We start from the raw sequence: 18,324 nt of genomic DNA on the forward strand, positions 1-18,324 counted from the left end.
TTTCTTACCAACCGTTATCAAGTGGTCCGCCTGGGAAACTTCACAACCCCCAAGATTAAAGAACACTTGTGGTGTTCTCCAGGGCTCCTCTCTCTCCCCGCATTTATTTAATCCATACTTCCTCCCCCTGATCCATGCACTAAAAGAAAGGAAAGTCCAAACCTTCAATTATGCAGATGATTTTCAACTGATACTGCTGATTAATGTCTCCCCTACCACCGTTGTCGAATTCCAGGGAATTATACTGTTCATCAGGGACTGGATGAACTGCAACCACCTCAAACTAAATCCGGATAAAACAGAAGTGATCCTCACAGGAGGGGCATTGAACCCCTGGAGCTCCCACTCCTGGCCTAAAGAACTGGGACAGCCATCCGTCCCCTCTACATCTGCAAAAACCTTGGCAGTCATAATCAATAAACACCTCACCATGAAAAATCAAATTGGGTCCGTGATCTCAACATGCTGCTTTCAACTAAGGAAAATAAAAAAAATCAGTAGGTTCCTCACTCGGAAAGCAAAAATACAGGCAATTCTTGCTATGGTGATATGACACATCGATTATGCCAACTCTCTTTACCTTGGCATCCCAGCCTATCTCACCCACCGCCTTCAAATGGTTCAAAACCAGGCGGCCAGACTGATCTTTCAAGAAAACAGGTGCCAACATATTACTCCTCTTCTCAAGAAACTACACTGGGTTCCAATACCCCAGAGATGCGCCTTCAAGGTAGGATGCATCATCTTCAAATCCCTGAATAGTAAAAGCCCAAAATTCATCAACAGCTTGATCAACAGATGCACTCCTACCCACACCCTACGATCTGCCCATATGCACCTCCTGACCACACCATCTTTCAGGGTAAAACGCGCTGGGGGGACTAAGGTTGCCACCCTAGGCCCCAAACTCTGGAACTCCCTGCCACTTGAGATCAGATCCTGCTCAAACCTCATGAGCTTCCGCAAACTGCTAAAAACACGGCTATTTAAACAGGCATACTAGTAACATCTTAGTCTAACTCCTTCAGAGCAGCGCCAAGAAACCAACCTTGTGTACATGCGCTATACAAGTAAAGTTTAACATAACATAGCATAACATAACATAACCTCGTGTAATCTGTTCTGTCGTTACATTGCAGCAAACATCCTTCAGCCCAAGTCTCCCCCAAAGGATCCATGTATGCTGTTTGTCCATTGCCCCTTCAATCCCCACAAAAAGCCCACCTTTCAACGCACACATTCATTGCCATTACCCTGTACCACTCCCATCCCACGGAACTCCTGCTATAGCTTATTTCTTACTCACGAACAAGAACAATAAAAGAACTTCCTGGTCCAAATCTATCCCATCACCTCTGTTTTCTGACCCCACCCAAGACAGTTCACTATTTGCACCCTATCTGCTATCAGCCACCCTACAACCTGGCCCTTCCATTAACCTGAGATTCACCCTCAGAAATGTATGTCCACCCATATGTTATTGGCTCTTCAGATTTATTCTCATCACGATGCTCAATATCACTACTGTTTGTTGATATATGAATAAATTAAAACAGCTGCCATTATCATCAACAGGTGTTCCATCACTGTACCAGAGTGCCTTCCCCAAATCTTCAGTGCTGAGGTATTAGCATGATCACTGCTCTGAGCCCTATCTTCTGTGTCAAAACAGTGCTCCACTACAGTCCACCAGTCCCCATCACTTCTTTTTATTCTTCTCTGAAAATATAATCCAGGACATTCAGCTGTGTCTTTCACTTCTCTTTCCCTTGATGCACAGCATGCAAATCAAAGTACATATTCCTTACTTAAGACCTCTCAATCCACGTACCTGTGACCATCCTTGGAACATGGATCACAACTCGCTGAGACTTTTCACTGTTGTCAACTTCCCATTCCCAGTAAACCAGGAAATTAAAAAAACACTTCAGACCGAGTGCCAGACACCTCTTTGATGATTTTAAATGCACTGTGAAATATACTTCCAACACGAAAATGCCCCGCTTCTTGTGCGCAAGCGGCCATCCTTCTCAGCACGCTTCATACAAAAGCAAACACTGAGGTGGGACCAGTCTAGTCAGGCTTCACCAAAGCCTTCAACTCAGCTTCATTTAAGCTAGATCAAGCAGTACTCCTTCCAAAGATACAAAACCCTATTTATCACGTTCATTGTGTCTCAAACCAGCGTATGAAGTTCTTGGTATTGCATTGGTATGGAGTTGATATAAATCATAACAAAAAGATGGTGGACGGAAAGTTGAACATTACCAAAAACCCACCCCTAGACACAGATCTGTATTAAATTCATTGTTGCTTCACTAACCATGCCACCCCAGTTTAGACCCAGCCATGTGCAAATCAGTCTTGACCCTGCTCCCCGTGGGAATGGTCCAGCCCGATTTGCCAGGCCAGGTCTCCCTGGACCAGAAAACAAGCATCAAGGGACTGTTTTCTGGGTATCGCCCCTCATCAGCCAAGCTAACTTGAAACTAGTGCAAAATGTGCACTGGATCTACATCTGGGCATACCATTCCAACTTTGGGCAACTATAGCTAAACAAAAAGATGATGGACATAATGCTGAACATTGGCAAACATTCATCCTCAGTCACAGATTTGTATTAAAAGCCATTGTTTTTCTGCTCATCATGCCACCCCAGTTTGGACACTACCATATGCAAATCAGTCTTGACTCTACTTCCCATGGGAGCAGTCCAGTCGGAACTGCCAGACCAGGTTCTCCCTGGACCAGAAAACAAGCATCCTGGGTCCGGTTATGGGGTATCACCCCTCATCAACCAGACTAGCTTGAATCCAGTATCCAGTGACTAAGGGAGTACAGAACGCACATCTGGGCATACCCTTCCCACTTAGGGCAACTATAGCAAATCAAAAAAATGATGGACGGAGTGCTGAACATTGTCAAACATTCACTCTCAGTCACAGATCTGGGTTGAATCCATTGTGCAAATCAGTCTTGATCCTATACCCCAAAACCAGTCCTAAGATGCTTGTTTCTGGTCCAGGGAGTACCTGGCCTAGCAGTTCAGGCTGAAATGTTCCCATGACGGGTAGGGTCAAGACTGATTTGCATAAGGCTGGATCCAAACTGGAATGGCGTGGTGGGCAAATAAATGATGGATTTAGGGCCAGATCTCTGTACTGGGGGGTAATGTTTAACATTGTTCAGCATTTTGTCCATCATTTGTTTTTTTTGCTTTTTTTGCCCTAAGTGGGAAGGTTAGGCACAGACATGGGCCCTGTGCTCACCATGACACTGGAGTCAATATATCATGGCAGCTGAGGGGTGACACCCTGAAACATATTCTAGGGTGGTTGTTTCCGGTCCAGGAAAGACCTGGCCTGGCAGTTTGGATCGGACTGTTCCCATGGGGAGCAGGGTCAATACTGATTTGCATATGGCTGGCCCAAACTGGAATGGCGTGGTGAGCAAAAAAAACCTATGGATTTAGTCCCAGATCTCAGTACTGGGAGTGAATGTTTGACAATGTTCAGCATTCTGTCCATCATTTGTTCTTTTTGCATTTGATGGAAATCCACATATTATCCATACACTCTGTAGCTCTACAGAGATTACACAAATACTGTGCTGTTTTGCAAGCATCGGTGGCTGGCAGAGGTCAGCGCGGTGAGGCATTGAGGCAGTGGGGCAGGGATGGGTGGGGGAAGTCAACAGCCGACAGAATAGGTTAAATTAAGTAAATAAATAAAACCTATTCCGTCGTCCGTCAACTTCCTCCCTGCTCCACTCCACCGCGCTTAGCTGCAGAGGTTTCAAGCTGTCTATGAGTGTTTTCTACAAAAAAAGTATTACGTTTTCATTACTTATAGGTCAACAAACAACAGACTATAACTAATTATCGCCCCTCTACATGCCAGAGTAGGTTTCGCTATAATAATAATCTCACAGTATATGATCCCCTCATCCCGTCTTCCATGAATGCATCATTCAGACATTAGGACCAAACGTTCAGATCGCTCTCCATAATGGTGGACACAAAGTAAGTGATATTCCACTTCTCAATACATCCAGCAGTGGTCTCCATTTGCCATCAAAGTCAGTTCCCGATTATCCCAGTGCATGCATCAAATATTCTACGGCTAGCAATAAAAACACCCTGTGGTACCATTGTGTAATTAGGGCAGTCTCTCCCTTCTTACAATTAAAAGCAAGAACTAACTTTGCAGCCCCAAACATTGGAAAACTAGGTACAATCCATGTCTGCCCACTCATTTGTGGCCTGTGGTCTTAGACCTAAAATCATAACTGCTGGGTTATCCTAGCATGTGGCGCAAAGTTTTTCTTAACTTGTCCCAGAATGCGCACTATGATTTTTGATGAAGATGTGAGAACTTTTATTCCTCAGTCAGCAGGAACGAATAATAAGCTTCTAGTTTGCAAGAAAACAGAAGAAGACAGCTGACTTGGTCAACCAGTAAGAATTACCGCCTGCAACGAGGAATAATGAAATCAAAGGTAGTCTTCAATGAAACTTAAACTTTGTTCATGGCAGAAAAGGTATACTCATCTCAAGACAAGAGGAATCAATGACTGTCCTCAAGTCTCCCTGCAGTCTATATACAGTTTGCAGCCAAATGAATGCCTTCTCTAACATTCAGGCCCTCATTTATGACGATTTGGCATTGGGCAGCGAAGCAAGGCACCTTGCTGCACTTCCCTACGCCAAAGTGAAAAGGCAGTATTGCACTGTATTTATTCAATACCATGCATTCCTATCCTCCCCCCCCCCCCCCGGGACTGACGCTGTTTCGGCAGCCTATCGTCAATGCAGGCACCCGGGGGCCTTTGTTGTCAGCAGGATTGTTTTTGTGCAGGAAGGGGCACCTTCCTCCACAGAAACAATTTCAAGAGGTGTTTTCCTCTTTCTAGAAGAATATAGAAGAGAAATAAAGTTATCTCTTCTCGTTATGCCTCACCACAGGAGGCGTAAGGTTTAGGCGCTTCCCCTGGCTTACATGTTCTTGTAAATCTGGGGAGGTGTCAAAATCCATTGGTGTTGCGTGGGAAAATCCACCGCCACGCCCATGGTACGCCTCCTGAACGAAGAGTAGGGCAGCACAGAAATGTGCACTGCCTTGCCTTACTCCATATCTATGAGGCCATTCAAAAACCACACATAGAGGCTTTGCAAGGCCTCTTAGATATGATTTTGTAAACTGCGCCACCAGAGCGTCACAAAAAGTGCAAGGGGAATGTACAATATGCACCTCAAAGATTTTGTAGGCAGTGATTCTTGACTTGCTATGACAATTCATGCTGCCATGCATTATTCTAGTTTCACATGCATTAAATCCTCCCTTGTCATTGGCGAGAATAACATTGATTTTTAGAAACACAATTGCCTTCTCTAAACTTCCTTCCATTTACACTTGTTACTCACATACAACTTGGTCTCCCAGGTCATCCTTGTTGGAAGGGTGAATACTGCAATTGGAGCATTTGGCCAAATGTGGCTAGAAGCGTGGTTTGTTGCTTGGTTGATGACATCTATGGCTATACATTTTTGCATCATATTGAACCAATTTTCTAAGCCCAACACATGAATTAACTTGTCAAGGAACTCACTGTATGTTCTGTCTGAGTTTCAGTGGAAACCACTATAATTTCATACAGAACTACCGGATGTATGACGTTACAACGCAGGCTATTACAACGCCTGCCTTTACAACGCGGTTTTTACATCGCAGTCCATTACAACGCATAGCGCTTTGGGGTGCTGGATAGTGAATAATTTAATTTACTATTCCAACTCCAGTCCCCGTGGACACTAGGGAAGGTGATTGGATAGTAAATTAACCTATTCCCTATCCTACAGCGCCCCCCAGAGCAATGCGTTGTAATAGTTTGCGTTGTAATGACCGCGTTGTAATGGTAGTGCGTTGTAAAAGTTTCGTTGTAAAGGTTGTTCTCCAGAACTACCCCACACTTTAAGGATCCTGTTTGAATTCTTAAGCGAGGGGCAATGGTAAGTGAGGTGTAACCTATGTGGTTGCAGAATGACAAGGAGGGAAGTCAGAAGGAGCCAGAGCAGTGGAAGCTGGTTAGGCATAGTTTGAATAAACATCAAAGATAAACAAGCATTGAAATTGCAATAGGTCTCACATTTGCTTGAGTTAGAGTTATTACATTTGTAAATACCCTATGCACTACTCTGGTAAACTGTGGGTGTCAAAGGCAGACACCAACAAAAAAAAAAAAACAAGCTGCGACGGGCCTGTAAGCATACATGTACGGCAGCCGCCAAGAGTGTACTTTGCAGATATTTCGCTTTGAGGACATTTTATTTTTTGAACTAGAGCGGCACACCCACCTCTGAAAGCATGAGGCAACAGGGGTTCCTGTGTCTGTTTGTGTCAGAATGTGCACATCTGTATTTTGAGTGTGTGTGTTTTGCGTGTGTCATTCTGAGGGTATTTCTTGATCTTTTTGTTTCCGACTAGTAGCAGTGTAGTGTGAGTTTGTGTGGGTTTGGGTATATGCATTGATCTCTGTACAGTTTGCTGTGCTGGTGCGTTTTGGAGTCTGATGAAGTGCGAGTTTGCGCGCATTGTTTTGAGAGAGTGAGTTGCATTGCTGCCCTTCCTCTACATTGTGATTTAAGGTGGCTGCCAGAGCTACCTGCAAAATGATTTGCCTAGCGGCTGACGTAAAACACCACTCACCTCGGTTTTCTCTGCATGATAAAAATAAACATATCCTTTGTGACAAGTGCCGAGAGTAACTGGCTAATGTGAATACCCGCTCTGGACCTGTTCTTCGATGTTTCTGACCCAGCAGTGTTGAGATACTCCTGCAGTGGATGAATGGTCAGTGCAGACAACTGCGTATATATCTGGTCACTTTTATAGCGCAAGCTCAACCCAAGAATGCCGGGGCGCCCTATATGAGCAATAACTACAACACACAAGGCACTTCATTTGTAGGCAGGGGGCGATTAAGAGGCGGTGTCCAGAATCACAGGATGCTAAGCCAATGCAGAGACTCAATCCTGCTCCCTGTGTTCACAGTCGGTAGCTATGGCCCTAGTGCAGCTTCTTCTCATATCAAGGGTGGGATATAAGAATCTGCTTCAGTTGGTTGTTTTAAGCATTAGACAACTAAATACCAGCAAATTCATGCATCCAAGTGGCGCAAGCTAGACATTGCCTACATTTAACTTACCTAGGTGCAGCACTGTCACCGACGAGCATTGCAAGTGCAGGCAAAGAGTGCAGAGGGAGCCAAGGGGTACCCGGCAACCTCACGTGTTCTGATAACAACATATTGCCTGGAAGGCCTCTCATCACCTGTTTCTATGGCCGCATTATAAGCACAGGAGCCCGATGCTGGGGGGCATTTGCCTTATGCTTGCTGAGACCCGACACGCGCTGCCAACCTTAAAGCTCGATAACTGCTAGGAAGCTTTAACTGTTCTGCACCTTAACCTGAGGAGAGGGGGAGCATTGACAGACTCCTATACCAGACCCAAGCTACGCCAGGCAGATGCACACATTGGCATGACTTGCTTGGTAAGTCGCTACCGGCTACCCAGAAAAGCGGTCATTTCGGTGCAGAAGTTAACATCAGGCACCTAGGAGCATAAGAGAGGCTCCCTCTTCTGTGACCCCCACTCACTTGAATGAAACCAATGACAAGCCTGACCCTCTGTCCCTCGCAGAGAAGAGCTTCAAGGCACACCATATGCAGTAGGCATCACTTTAGACCCCATGCAGTACTCTTGTAAACCGCGGGGGTCACGTGGGCAGAGTCAAAGACAGAAACCCCCAAAAAAGAGTATGTGAAAAGCACTCACACTTAAGTATGTTTGAAGGCGAGCGGTACCATACTTTAAGCCTCCCAATCTGCACATGCAGGAATGCCTGCAGCACCATGTGTCCATGAGCTGTAAGTAAAAGATAAAGCACGGCACCTGTTTCATGAGTGCTGCACTGAGAGTTTAAGTATGTTTCAAGGCGAGCCGCGCCGTGCACAACAAAAGAAAGGTGCAGCTGCCATGTTTGAAGAGAAACCTTGGCATGCCACGCTGCAAAAATTAGAAAAAATAGTTATCTGAAACAACATGTAAAGAATTGAAGTGAAGGGAACTGAACTTAGGTGCTACTCCTCTGCGACAAACGGAAGTGACATATCGCAGTGTGAACCACTTAGGATGCTGCAACCAAGAGTGACATTGCAGTGAACCAATGGTAAGCAGCAGGCGGAAACAAAATTCTTTATCGACTACAACAGGTCTTCCACACAGTGCATGCACGCTGCCTAGGCTCGACCAAAAAAACGGACTACATGTTCCATGGGCCAGCGCAGAGGGCTTTCAAGAGAGTGAATTAGTGGAAAATGACTCAGAAGCCTAGCGGTATGGTAAATGGTTTGTCCATTTGGTCAGAACAAATCAATGCCTTTTAATCTTATCAAGGTGGAAAGATTGGACATTTTGTAGGATTGGCAATATATTCCTAATAGTAGTGTTCATGTTTTTCACAAGTCATGGAGGAAAATCGGAATATGAAATATGTTCAAGAAGAGAAATGGAAAATATTCAGAAATACTGTGCTTGAAAGAGATCCATCCGAAAGTTTCAAGAGATGTTGACTCAGGTTGGGAAGATGTGGTGGGGGAAATTGTGGCCAGTGGTACATTGACAGACGGTCAAGGTGCAAATCGATGAAACAAACAAAAGGAGGAAACGTTCGTCAAGATCTGCAGATCTCTGCTGTTTATGTTATGTTATGTTATGTTACGGGTTTGTTGAGCGCGACAGCTGCCCCAGCAACGGGGCGTCCCGGCGCTAAGAACCATAGCATAGCCTACTTGGAGGGGAAGGGGAGGCGGAGGCTTATAGTAGTGGAAACAGGTGAGTTTTTATTGCTTTGCGAAAAGCAGACAAGTTGTCAAGGCAGCGGATATTCAGGGGAAGGGAGTTCCAGAGTTTAGCTCCCAATAGTCTGAAAGAGCGACCCCCGACACGGCAGAGAGCGACCCCCGACACGGCAGAGATCGTTTAGATTTGTTGGGGATTTTATTTGATTCTTAATATTATTTGATCCTAAATAATTTACTATTTTATATTGCTTTTTTGTATTCTGCTGTGTATCATGATATCTGGTACTGCTGTGTTGTTTAGTCATTCGGAAGGAATATATGACAGGGGGAATCTAATAATTTATAGCACAACGCAGTGCAGCAACCAAGGTTGCTGTACTGCCTTGTGGTAGGAAGAGAAATCAGGTCAACCCCATGTCTGCTAAGAAATGGGGCTGCTCTCTTCCCCAGCCCTGTCACTCTTTCAGCCTGCTTAGAATCATGCACGTACATTTGAACTATAGGGAGGTTATCCTACCGTTGTTAGTTAATATAGGCCTTTGGGCCAAAGGCCATGAGTGGTAGTACCCATGTTCCATTATTGGCACAAAGTAATTCATAGCAGCTCAAAAAGCCATTTGCAACAATTTTAGGGCTACTTTCCAGGGCAAAAAAGCTTTGTGCAGGGAAATAAATATGTTGTCAACACTCTGTTCCAGTGTGCATCACTCTTTGTGAGTTTGCATCAGCACAAAGTGTTAATCCATCTGCCCCATGGTGTCTTGTTTTGTAATGTGTTTGGTAGTCTACAGTAGAGTGAGTGAAGTGTAGACACATGGGGTGGCATGGTCATGTAGAGGCTTGATCTTGAAAATGTGATTAGCAGATGGCAATAAGAATAGCTATATCATGTCCTTGTTCCACAATAGTTTGTAACTCCAGATTTAGCTTTCCCATCATATTTGATTAAAAACTGTAGCATAATAATATATGACCTTAAAGACAGGTTTCGTATAACAATTGTAAAGAGTATAAGAGTCCATGATATAAGTGTTGTTAAGAATCATTTGAGTCAGTCCAGTTTGAAGCGGCATGCCAGTCAAGAGTTGGCACAGTAGGAATTTACTTGGTGGTTGGATTTTGAATTCTAGCTTTTTTGTTATCACAGCAGATACAATTGTCTTCTACTGTTTTTACAGTTGTCCAAACAAGCAGGATCTGACGATATCGGTGCCAGAGAACGGTCGTTCCACACAAGGTCGATTTTCAGTCCAGATGTTTAAGTTTTTGGGGGATTACAATTTTGTGTACCTACACTGCGAAACGCGCCTCTGTGATACAAGTAAAGGACCTTGTGCGCCTGTAAGTAAAGTTATCTCCATTTTAAGCCACAGCCTGCTAGAGAATGGTGATAATGCATTTGGATACTGATTCATTCTTTTTTGTTTTGTGTAGTCTTGTTCTGGGGTTCGGTCAAGCAGTGATGACGGGGACCAACAAAGCTACAATTTGACGGTTGGGCCCATGATGCAACGTGCAGGTAAAAACAGTGGTTTTCTTAGGAGTCTAATGCTGGAGTTGCTAAATACCAAGGCTACCTAGTCCTGTTTCAACCTCATACTCTTTATTCCACCCCCACCCCTATAAAATCTGTCTCTTTTTCTCACTTTGTGGGTTCATTCTGGTCCCTCCTTTCCTATCCCCATGCCACTGTTGTCTTATCTTTTTCTTTCTCCTTCTTTCTCTGTTTTTAGGACTAGGCTATAGACAGCTCTTTGTTGGCAAAACCTTTGATTCCAATGAATAACCTATACTTAGATTGGGCTTTAAGTCAGCCGTTGTTCGTGATTAGTTGGCATTTGACTCTGTTATCTATCTCAGTTATATGCTTTTTATTAAATGGCTTTCCACTCTATTTTTGTGTTTGCCATGCCAAGTAGTATTTCTCACATTTTTCTGATGCTTTGTATTCTTCCACCACAAACGTGAGGGAGTTTTTATTATTATTTTGTACTGAACACTCAATGGGAATACTTGTGTTTCCTCTGCCTCCTCCACCATGTCTGTGTGCGCTCTCTTTTTACTCCCCATCCACTCCTTGTGTAACATTTTCTATATTTTATTTTGAGGGCCTGGCAGCTGTAAAGTGCTGCTAGTCACTCCTTTCCATTTCCCTGCTCCCCGATGCTCAGACCTCCAAATCTATGCTGCATGCCTCTCACTCTGAAGTCATCAGTTTAATTTTAGCTTTCCTTTACTCTCTCTCCTATGCGTGTTTAGGGACCTTTGAAGGTAAACTGCTACATCTACACATGACAAGCCCCATGCATAAAGCATTGGCAAATCAATTGCTCAGACGTTTTAGAAGCCAGACCCATAGGCTTTGAAAATGTTTGTTTGCCTTTCACCCTCATGATCTGCAGCAAAGTCGGACGAAAGTATTCGTTCCCATAAACGAGTTCCAGTGCCCACCATCAGCATACACCGGCACAAATTAAGCACTGGGTAAAACAATATCTAACTAGATCACAGTGAACACATTTTGTATAGTTTGTTTTTAAACTTTGCAATAATGTAATAATGGGCCATGTGTACCAAAAAGTTTTTAATTTCTTAACGGACCGAATTGCAATTTCAACCCTTTCAGAAATGCAAAACAGCCTTTCAAATCAAATAAAAAAATCTTTATTTCGGCTGCTTTCGCCATAAAAGATACATACATAAAAACACAGAGCCATGTCGTTTTACACATACAAGTCTAAAAACAGTTAAAAACGTATCCATTAGTTACAGAAGTCATGGTAATCGTCCTCAATAAGAAATACGTACATAAATGCATTAAAAACACAGAGCTTCATGGCAGTTAACATCTAACGTCTTGACATATACCATAATTGGAGGGAGAATCATACACCATCATCATATAAAAGCAACTATAACGTTATAAACCAACAAAAGTTTAACAGCTCAAAGTAATTGACCAAACTTCCTGCGAGCAATATACACAGAATAAAGGAATCTACTAATGCTGAATACAATAGATTGGGAAGTGTTAGTTTTAATAATTCTATATGCCATGGTACAAGATCTTATTCCTAGAAGGTTGCACAAGGGTTTGATCCACCTTTTTCTTGCTTTAGTATACGCTTGACAAAAGAACAGTATGTGGACCTCATCCTCCTTGTGAAAACCTGAGCACATGATACACTTCCGCTGTGTAGCGTTGGGCCCTTCCAATTTTCTCTGGGACCAACGTTCCAGGTTAGAGTTTATCATGAGATTCCCATACCTGAACTTCAAAAATAAGGACTTCGCAAGGGGAGGCTCTATCTCATCTAAAAATACCTCAAAATAGGGTTCATCTTTGAAGCCTAGAAAATTATAAGTTAGAGACCCAGTTCTATTTCCATTTACTAACTGTTTAGTTATGAAGGACCAGAAGGCTCGTTTCACCATAGATTTCGCATAGTGCGGTTGCCTTTCCGGACTCTCCCATAACTGTGGCAGGCCCAAGATTGAGAACCATTTTTTAATGTGTTTGAGCCAGAAAATAGAATTAAGAGAATCTAAACCCAATATTTCCTGAAGACCTTTCCTGTAACCAATCAGTTCTGGAGTAGACCATATTCTTATCCAGAACATTAATGGTCTAATGATTGTATAATTGTCAGTTCTTTTGAGGTTCAAATCCAATTGAAGAGGTGTACTAGTAGGAACCCTTACAATAGATCTCATAAATTTGTTATCCAGACCATGGAAGCTATCCCTTGCCCAAGGCCCCCATATCTCAGCCCCATAGAGGGCGGCAGATTGAATTTTAAATTTAAAAAGCTCAAGCACAGGAGTCACACATTTGCTGGTACTAGCATTGAGTTTGCTAATAATTGGCTTAACGTTTTGGGCATAAGACACCTTACTTTTCTCGATTTGGGCCTTCCATGTAAGGTTTGAGTCTAGCACCACCCCTAAATAGGAAAAGTTATCAACTGTTTCTAGCACTTGGCCGTCCAGACTAAGGGTCCCCCTATCCGGCCTACAGGGATTCAATGCCATACACTTAGTTTTATTAACATTTATCTCCAATCCTTTCTTCACACAGTACATACTAAAGGAGTTCAAGAGTGCCTGGAGACCTTTCTTAGTTTGGGATATCAAGATGGTATCATCCGCGAAAAGTAACGCAGACACCCTTTCCCCATTAAGTTGTTGTGAGTCGTTTGTACAACCGTTCAAATGATCAGGAATATCATTGACAAATAATGAAAATAGGGAAGGGGCCAAAACGCTTCCTTGCCGGACGCCACGCTCTATAGGGATATTGCGCGTCAATTCCCCATTAGGACCCCACCTAATGTTAGCATGATTCCTAGCGTGCAGCTCGACTATTTGAGCCAGGAGGCACCCTGGCAACCCAACCTCACTAAGGGACCTCCAGAGCAAGTTACGTGGAACGAGGTCAAATGCCGCTCTCAAGTCTACGAAGGCGACATACAAGTGCCCCTTCCTAATGAGTACATATTTCCAATATATACAACAAAATCTAAAAACCTGGTCTAGGGTGCTGACCTTACCCCTGAACCCGGCTTGAAGTTTGGTGAGTATTGCTTTTTCCTCTAGCCAGTCATTTATCCGAAATAGTAAGTGCTTGGCATAGAGTTTTTGCAAGATGTCCATCAAACTAATCTGTCTGTAGTTTGATGGTACAAACCTGCTACCCTTTTTAAATATTAGAACAACCTCTGCAGCACGCCAACTATCTGGAAACTGACAATTACTAGATAGTGCATTAAACAAGTGATTTATATATGGAGCCCAAACTTCAATCTCATGCTTGTACAGGTCACCCGGTATCTTATCAGGACCAGGAGGTTTGCTACTTTTCAGTTCTGCGATTGCCCTTTTGGTTTCATCAATTGAGAAATCAAGGCACTCAATCGGGGGTGGCAACCATGGTGTCTCATCAAAACCACTATCGTATTGTTTGTAAAGGGTTGTGAAGTGCGTCACCCAAGTCAGTTCGTCTAAAAAGACGTCCTTCACAGCTCTATCTGCATGGCACCCATTAGCGACCAGCCTCCAAAACCCAACATTGTCCTTGGATTTGGCAGCAGCCAGCATGTCCGCCCAGTTTGACTCCTCCCATTTCTTTTTTGAGATCCTTTGGATATGCTTATATGTCTCCCTGGCAACTTTGACTTCGTCTTTCGTTTTGTTTTTGATTGCAAACAAAAGCTCCCTTTTGGCCGACCTACATGACTGGTCATACCATAATTTACCATGACACCCAATCCTTACGTTTTGCTGCTTTTTTTTTGGCATTTTTGTCAAACATGTTTTTAACTCCTGAAAAAATGTCTTGTGTAATGCAATGAATTGATCATAGAAATTAGGTGAAGAAGAGTATCCAACTATGGGCCCAAAAGTTGTATCAAATAGTGAATATACAATTGCGAGAGCATTACCATGTGCGAGAACATGCGACCATTTCAATGCACGTCTGTTATTACTGACATGTACCACATCACACGGAATGAAATTAGAAACCTCGGGGGCAGATAATAGAGAGGGTTCGCTAAACATAATTACATCAATGGACAGTTCCAATGGATAGTGATCACTCTCAGCCCTGTTTGCCACCACGAGGTCAACCATATGGTGCCAGATGCTCAATGAGACAAATATAAGGTCCAAGTTGCTTTTAGTATCGGACCTCACAAAGGTGGGTTGTTTTAAAAGGTCAGAGGGAAGGCGACCATTACACGCCCTAAGACCGTGATCTGCCGTTAACCTCACCAATTGCACAACCAAAGCCGAACATTTGACGAAGTTTGTGGTCTCAAGCTGAGGAATGTTATTAGCTTGATCTTCATCCTCAAAAACATCTGCAAGCCCTAGAACGGGTTCAAAATTACAGTTTATGTCACCACCCAAGATCACTGCGGCATCACCAACCACCCTTTTCAGAAAGCTATCCAGGATTTCAAGAGTGGGAGATTCTATAGAGTGTGCTAAGGGTCTATTATAAACATTAATTATATAGCATTCTACCCCGTTCATATTTGTAAATTTTAGGGCCAAAATGTCTGATGAGCCTGCTTCGATTACTTCAGCCTTGATCTTCAGTGTGATTTTGACCCATGTGATGAGTCCCCCCGAAGGCCTACCCCTATTGGACTGAACTGCCCCAATGCCAAATGTTTTAAACCCTATCCTGTGAGGTGTGTCTATTGCCCATGTTTCCTGCAATAGACAAAAATAGCTAGAATCAATATAATCTGCCCACTCTGGGTCCCTCAGGTTTTTATTTACCCCCGCAATATTCCAGGAGATCAAGAGCAGTGGTGGATTTGTCCCGCTACCAGGACAAGTTGGCTTTACAGTGACCAATATTAGTGCCACTGGTGATGTCACACTGTCCTGCGACGTACCATCTACAGTATACGGTTCCATTTGAGGAGCCAGACCCACTACACCGTTGTCGGCTCTATCACCCAAACAACCCTCTTCATTTTCTGGGTTCATAAGGGTGGCTTCTAGAAGGCACTCCTTAACTAGGGCATCCCCATTATTACAACGGTCATTACCCCCTCACCCTTTGCCCATATTACCTCGCTGTTGTCATATTTGGTGGAAGTGTTCTCATCACAGGGTGGGTGAAGTGTGCCATAGGAATTATTGGTGCAGCTTAGCAAAGGCACGAGTCAATCAACTCCGTCTAAGCAGCTAAATCTATTGTAGGTAGGGACTCCATTACACACATTGTGATTACCCTGCCTACCAATTTCGGTGCCACGCCTAGAATATTGATTGATCATAGCCCAATTACCCCCATAGTTTGTACGCCTCAGTGGGGGATAAAAGAAGGTTAGGGGTCTAACTTCAATAGATGATGTGCCTGCATAAGTGTTCCGTGTACATATATATTGAGCAGTATGGGGTTCCTCGAATGAAACAACAATACAGTCACCCGGAATTGATTTGTTTATAGGGCCAATCCAAGGCACCCTTCGTACCATAAGAATTCTGCTTTTCATATGATTAGGAACAGGCTTGTTTTCGTTCAGCCAATATATCACCTTTTTTTCAAGGACAAAAATGTTTCCTCATGTTGATTACCTAGTTCAGGGACCCCGGTGAGTACAACTACAAAAGGCCTTGCATCAGGTGGAAGATCTATAAATCCTCCCCTTGGATTATCACTAACATGGGGTGCCTGATAGTTTTGATTATAAGCTTTATTTACAGAGGTTCTCTGGACCGAGGACTTATTTAATGCAGAACCAGTGTGCACGGGAAGATGAGTATCGACAACACTCACTATTTGAGTATTCACATTTGGTACAGTACCCTTCAAGAGTGGTTTATTAGTGGGTTTTCCTTTAAGTGGTGCCAAGGGGGTCGCAATAGGAGTATCGACGACACTCACAATCTGATTATTTGCAATTGGTACGTCCTTCTTCAAATGTTGTTTGTTAGAAGGTTTTACTTTCGATGGTGCCAAGGGGGTCGCAATAAGAGCCAATGAAGAGCTAGCAACTGCATCAGAGCTTTGTAGCTCACTGCCACTTAAACTTAAACTAGACAGGGTGATGATACTTTTCTCCACCTCGAGGAGCTGATTTTCAATACAAGTTAACCTAACTTCCAGCGGCTTAAGAAGTTTCTTTAATGTCTCCCACACAATTTTCAAAAACTCTTCTTTACCCCCCTCTAACTCTACCACAGGTGTGATGATCTTCTCGTCCCCAATAACAGGGGGCCCGTCTATTGTATCCGAATTCAACGCTTCCATTTTGTCACTAATATTAGACATTTGCGTAGTTGAGAGCGTCCGATGTTGCGAGCTACTTACGCTCCCTAGTTTCATAGCCCCCCCTATAAGACACTGGCTTTTAGCTACTTTAGCCTTTTTCCTAGCGTACACTGACATGGCTTTACGTTTTCTCTTTTGTTTTGGCTCTACCTTGTTTTCACCCTGTTTGGTCTTAGACTCTTCTTTCCCTATGGCTTTCTCCCCTTTAACATCCTCCGGCAGCATATCCACTTTAGTCGGGTTTTGAAATAAATTGCTATTAGCTGTGTGATGAGGTGAGTCTAATATGACAACAGCAGAAATGGCTGTTTCCTCAGGTGCGGGGTGCACATCGGCCGATATAATAATGGGTGTGGGGCCAGTTGAACGCTCGGGAGTTTTAACTAGGGCTATGCTACCTAAGGAAGATTTTTTACCCAGTGCAAGGTGTGAGGACAGTCTTCTAGCTGCCTCCAACTCCAAGGATGCTCTATGCTGTAGTTTGGTGATCTCAATGTCAATGTTCGTATTAGTCCTTGTGATGAAATCATCCAGAGTCCCTGTAGCCTTTTTCACAGTTTTAACAGCCCTGCTCCGACTTTCACGCAAAGACATCGTTGAGCAATATCCCAGGGCTATAGTGTGCGAAGAAAACTGTTACTGAGGCTATCTAGCACAACCAGACAGCCAAGAGGGGTGGCCCGGTCCGGTCTTGCCCGGTCAGTAACGGGCTAGAACGGGCCCGCCCTTGGCCCGGGCCTCGCCCCGTGCTACGACCCGCGCGCGTCCCCCGTGCCCGAGTCCGTGGAAGATTAAATAGTGAGGATCAGGGCGGGAAGAGGACCTGCTGCGGCTTGTCCACGCCGCACGGAATGCTGGTCCTCGCAGTCCCGCGGCACAAAGGGCTCCGGTCAGATGACCTCCTTCTCCCTCAGAACCTCTGCACGAATGGCCCCCGCGAAGCGGGGGCCGTGAGAGGTCTCTGGCAGTCTCTGGCAGTCTTCAGTGACCACAGTGCAGGTGAACGACAAATGGGCGGTGATCCGCTGAATAAAAGCAACAACCGGCAGTGGACTTAAGCAGCTTTTAAACCAGGTGAGGTCAGGGCGGGAAGAGGACCAGCTGCGACTTGTCCACGCCGCACGGAATGCTGGTCCTCGCAGTCCCGCGGCACAAAGGGCTCCGGTCAGATGACCTCAATCTCCCTCAGAACCTCTGCACGAACGGCTCCCGCGAAGCGGGGGCCGTGAGAGGTCTCTGGCAGTCTTCAGTGACCACAGTGCAGGTGAACAACAAATGGGCGGTGATCCGCTGAATAAAAGCAACAACCGGCAGTGGACTTAAGCAGCTTTTAAACCAGGTGAGGTCAGGGCGGGAAGAGGACCAGCTGCGGCTTGTCCACGCCGCACGGAATGCTGGTCCTCGCAGTCCCGCGGCACAAAGGGCTCCGGTCAGATGACCTCCTTCTCCCTCAGAACCTCTGCACGAACGGCTCCCGCGAAGCGGGGGCCGTGAGAGGTCTCTGGCAGTCTCTGGCAGTCTTCAGTGACCACAGTGCAGGTGAACGACAAATGGGCGGTGATCCGCTGAATAAAAGCAACCTTTCATAATGTACAAATGCAGATAGGGAATTACAAAAAGCGATTTCTACCCAGTAGAAAGATCCCCTAAATAGGAAATTGCAAATAGGG

At 44.4% G+C, this 18,324-nt stretch overlaps 1 protein-coding gene across 1 annotated transcript in view; it reads left to right on the plus strand.

Moving 5' to 3' along the window:
• Nucleotides 1–18,324, plus strand: part of LOC144783975 (uromodulin-like) — a 187,905-nt gene that overhangs the window by 139,843 nt on the left and 29,738 nt on the right. Inside the window, exons 15-16 of the mRNA XM_078662698.1 lie at nt 10,041–10,203; nt 10,297–10,381. Of these exons, the coding sequence (XP_078518824.1) occupies nt 10,041–10,203; nt 10,297–10,381 (248 nt within the window). The remainder of the gene's footprint in view (nt 1–10,040; nt 10,204–10,296; nt 10,382–18,324) is intronic.

The sequence above is a fragment of the Lissotriton helveticus genome, chromosome 10 (assembly GCF_964261635.1).
Source record: "Lissotriton helveticus chromosome 10, aLisHel1.1, whole genome shotgun sequence".
NCBI lineage: Eukaryota > Metazoa > Chordata > Amphibia > Caudata > Salamandridae > Lissotriton > Lissotriton helveticus.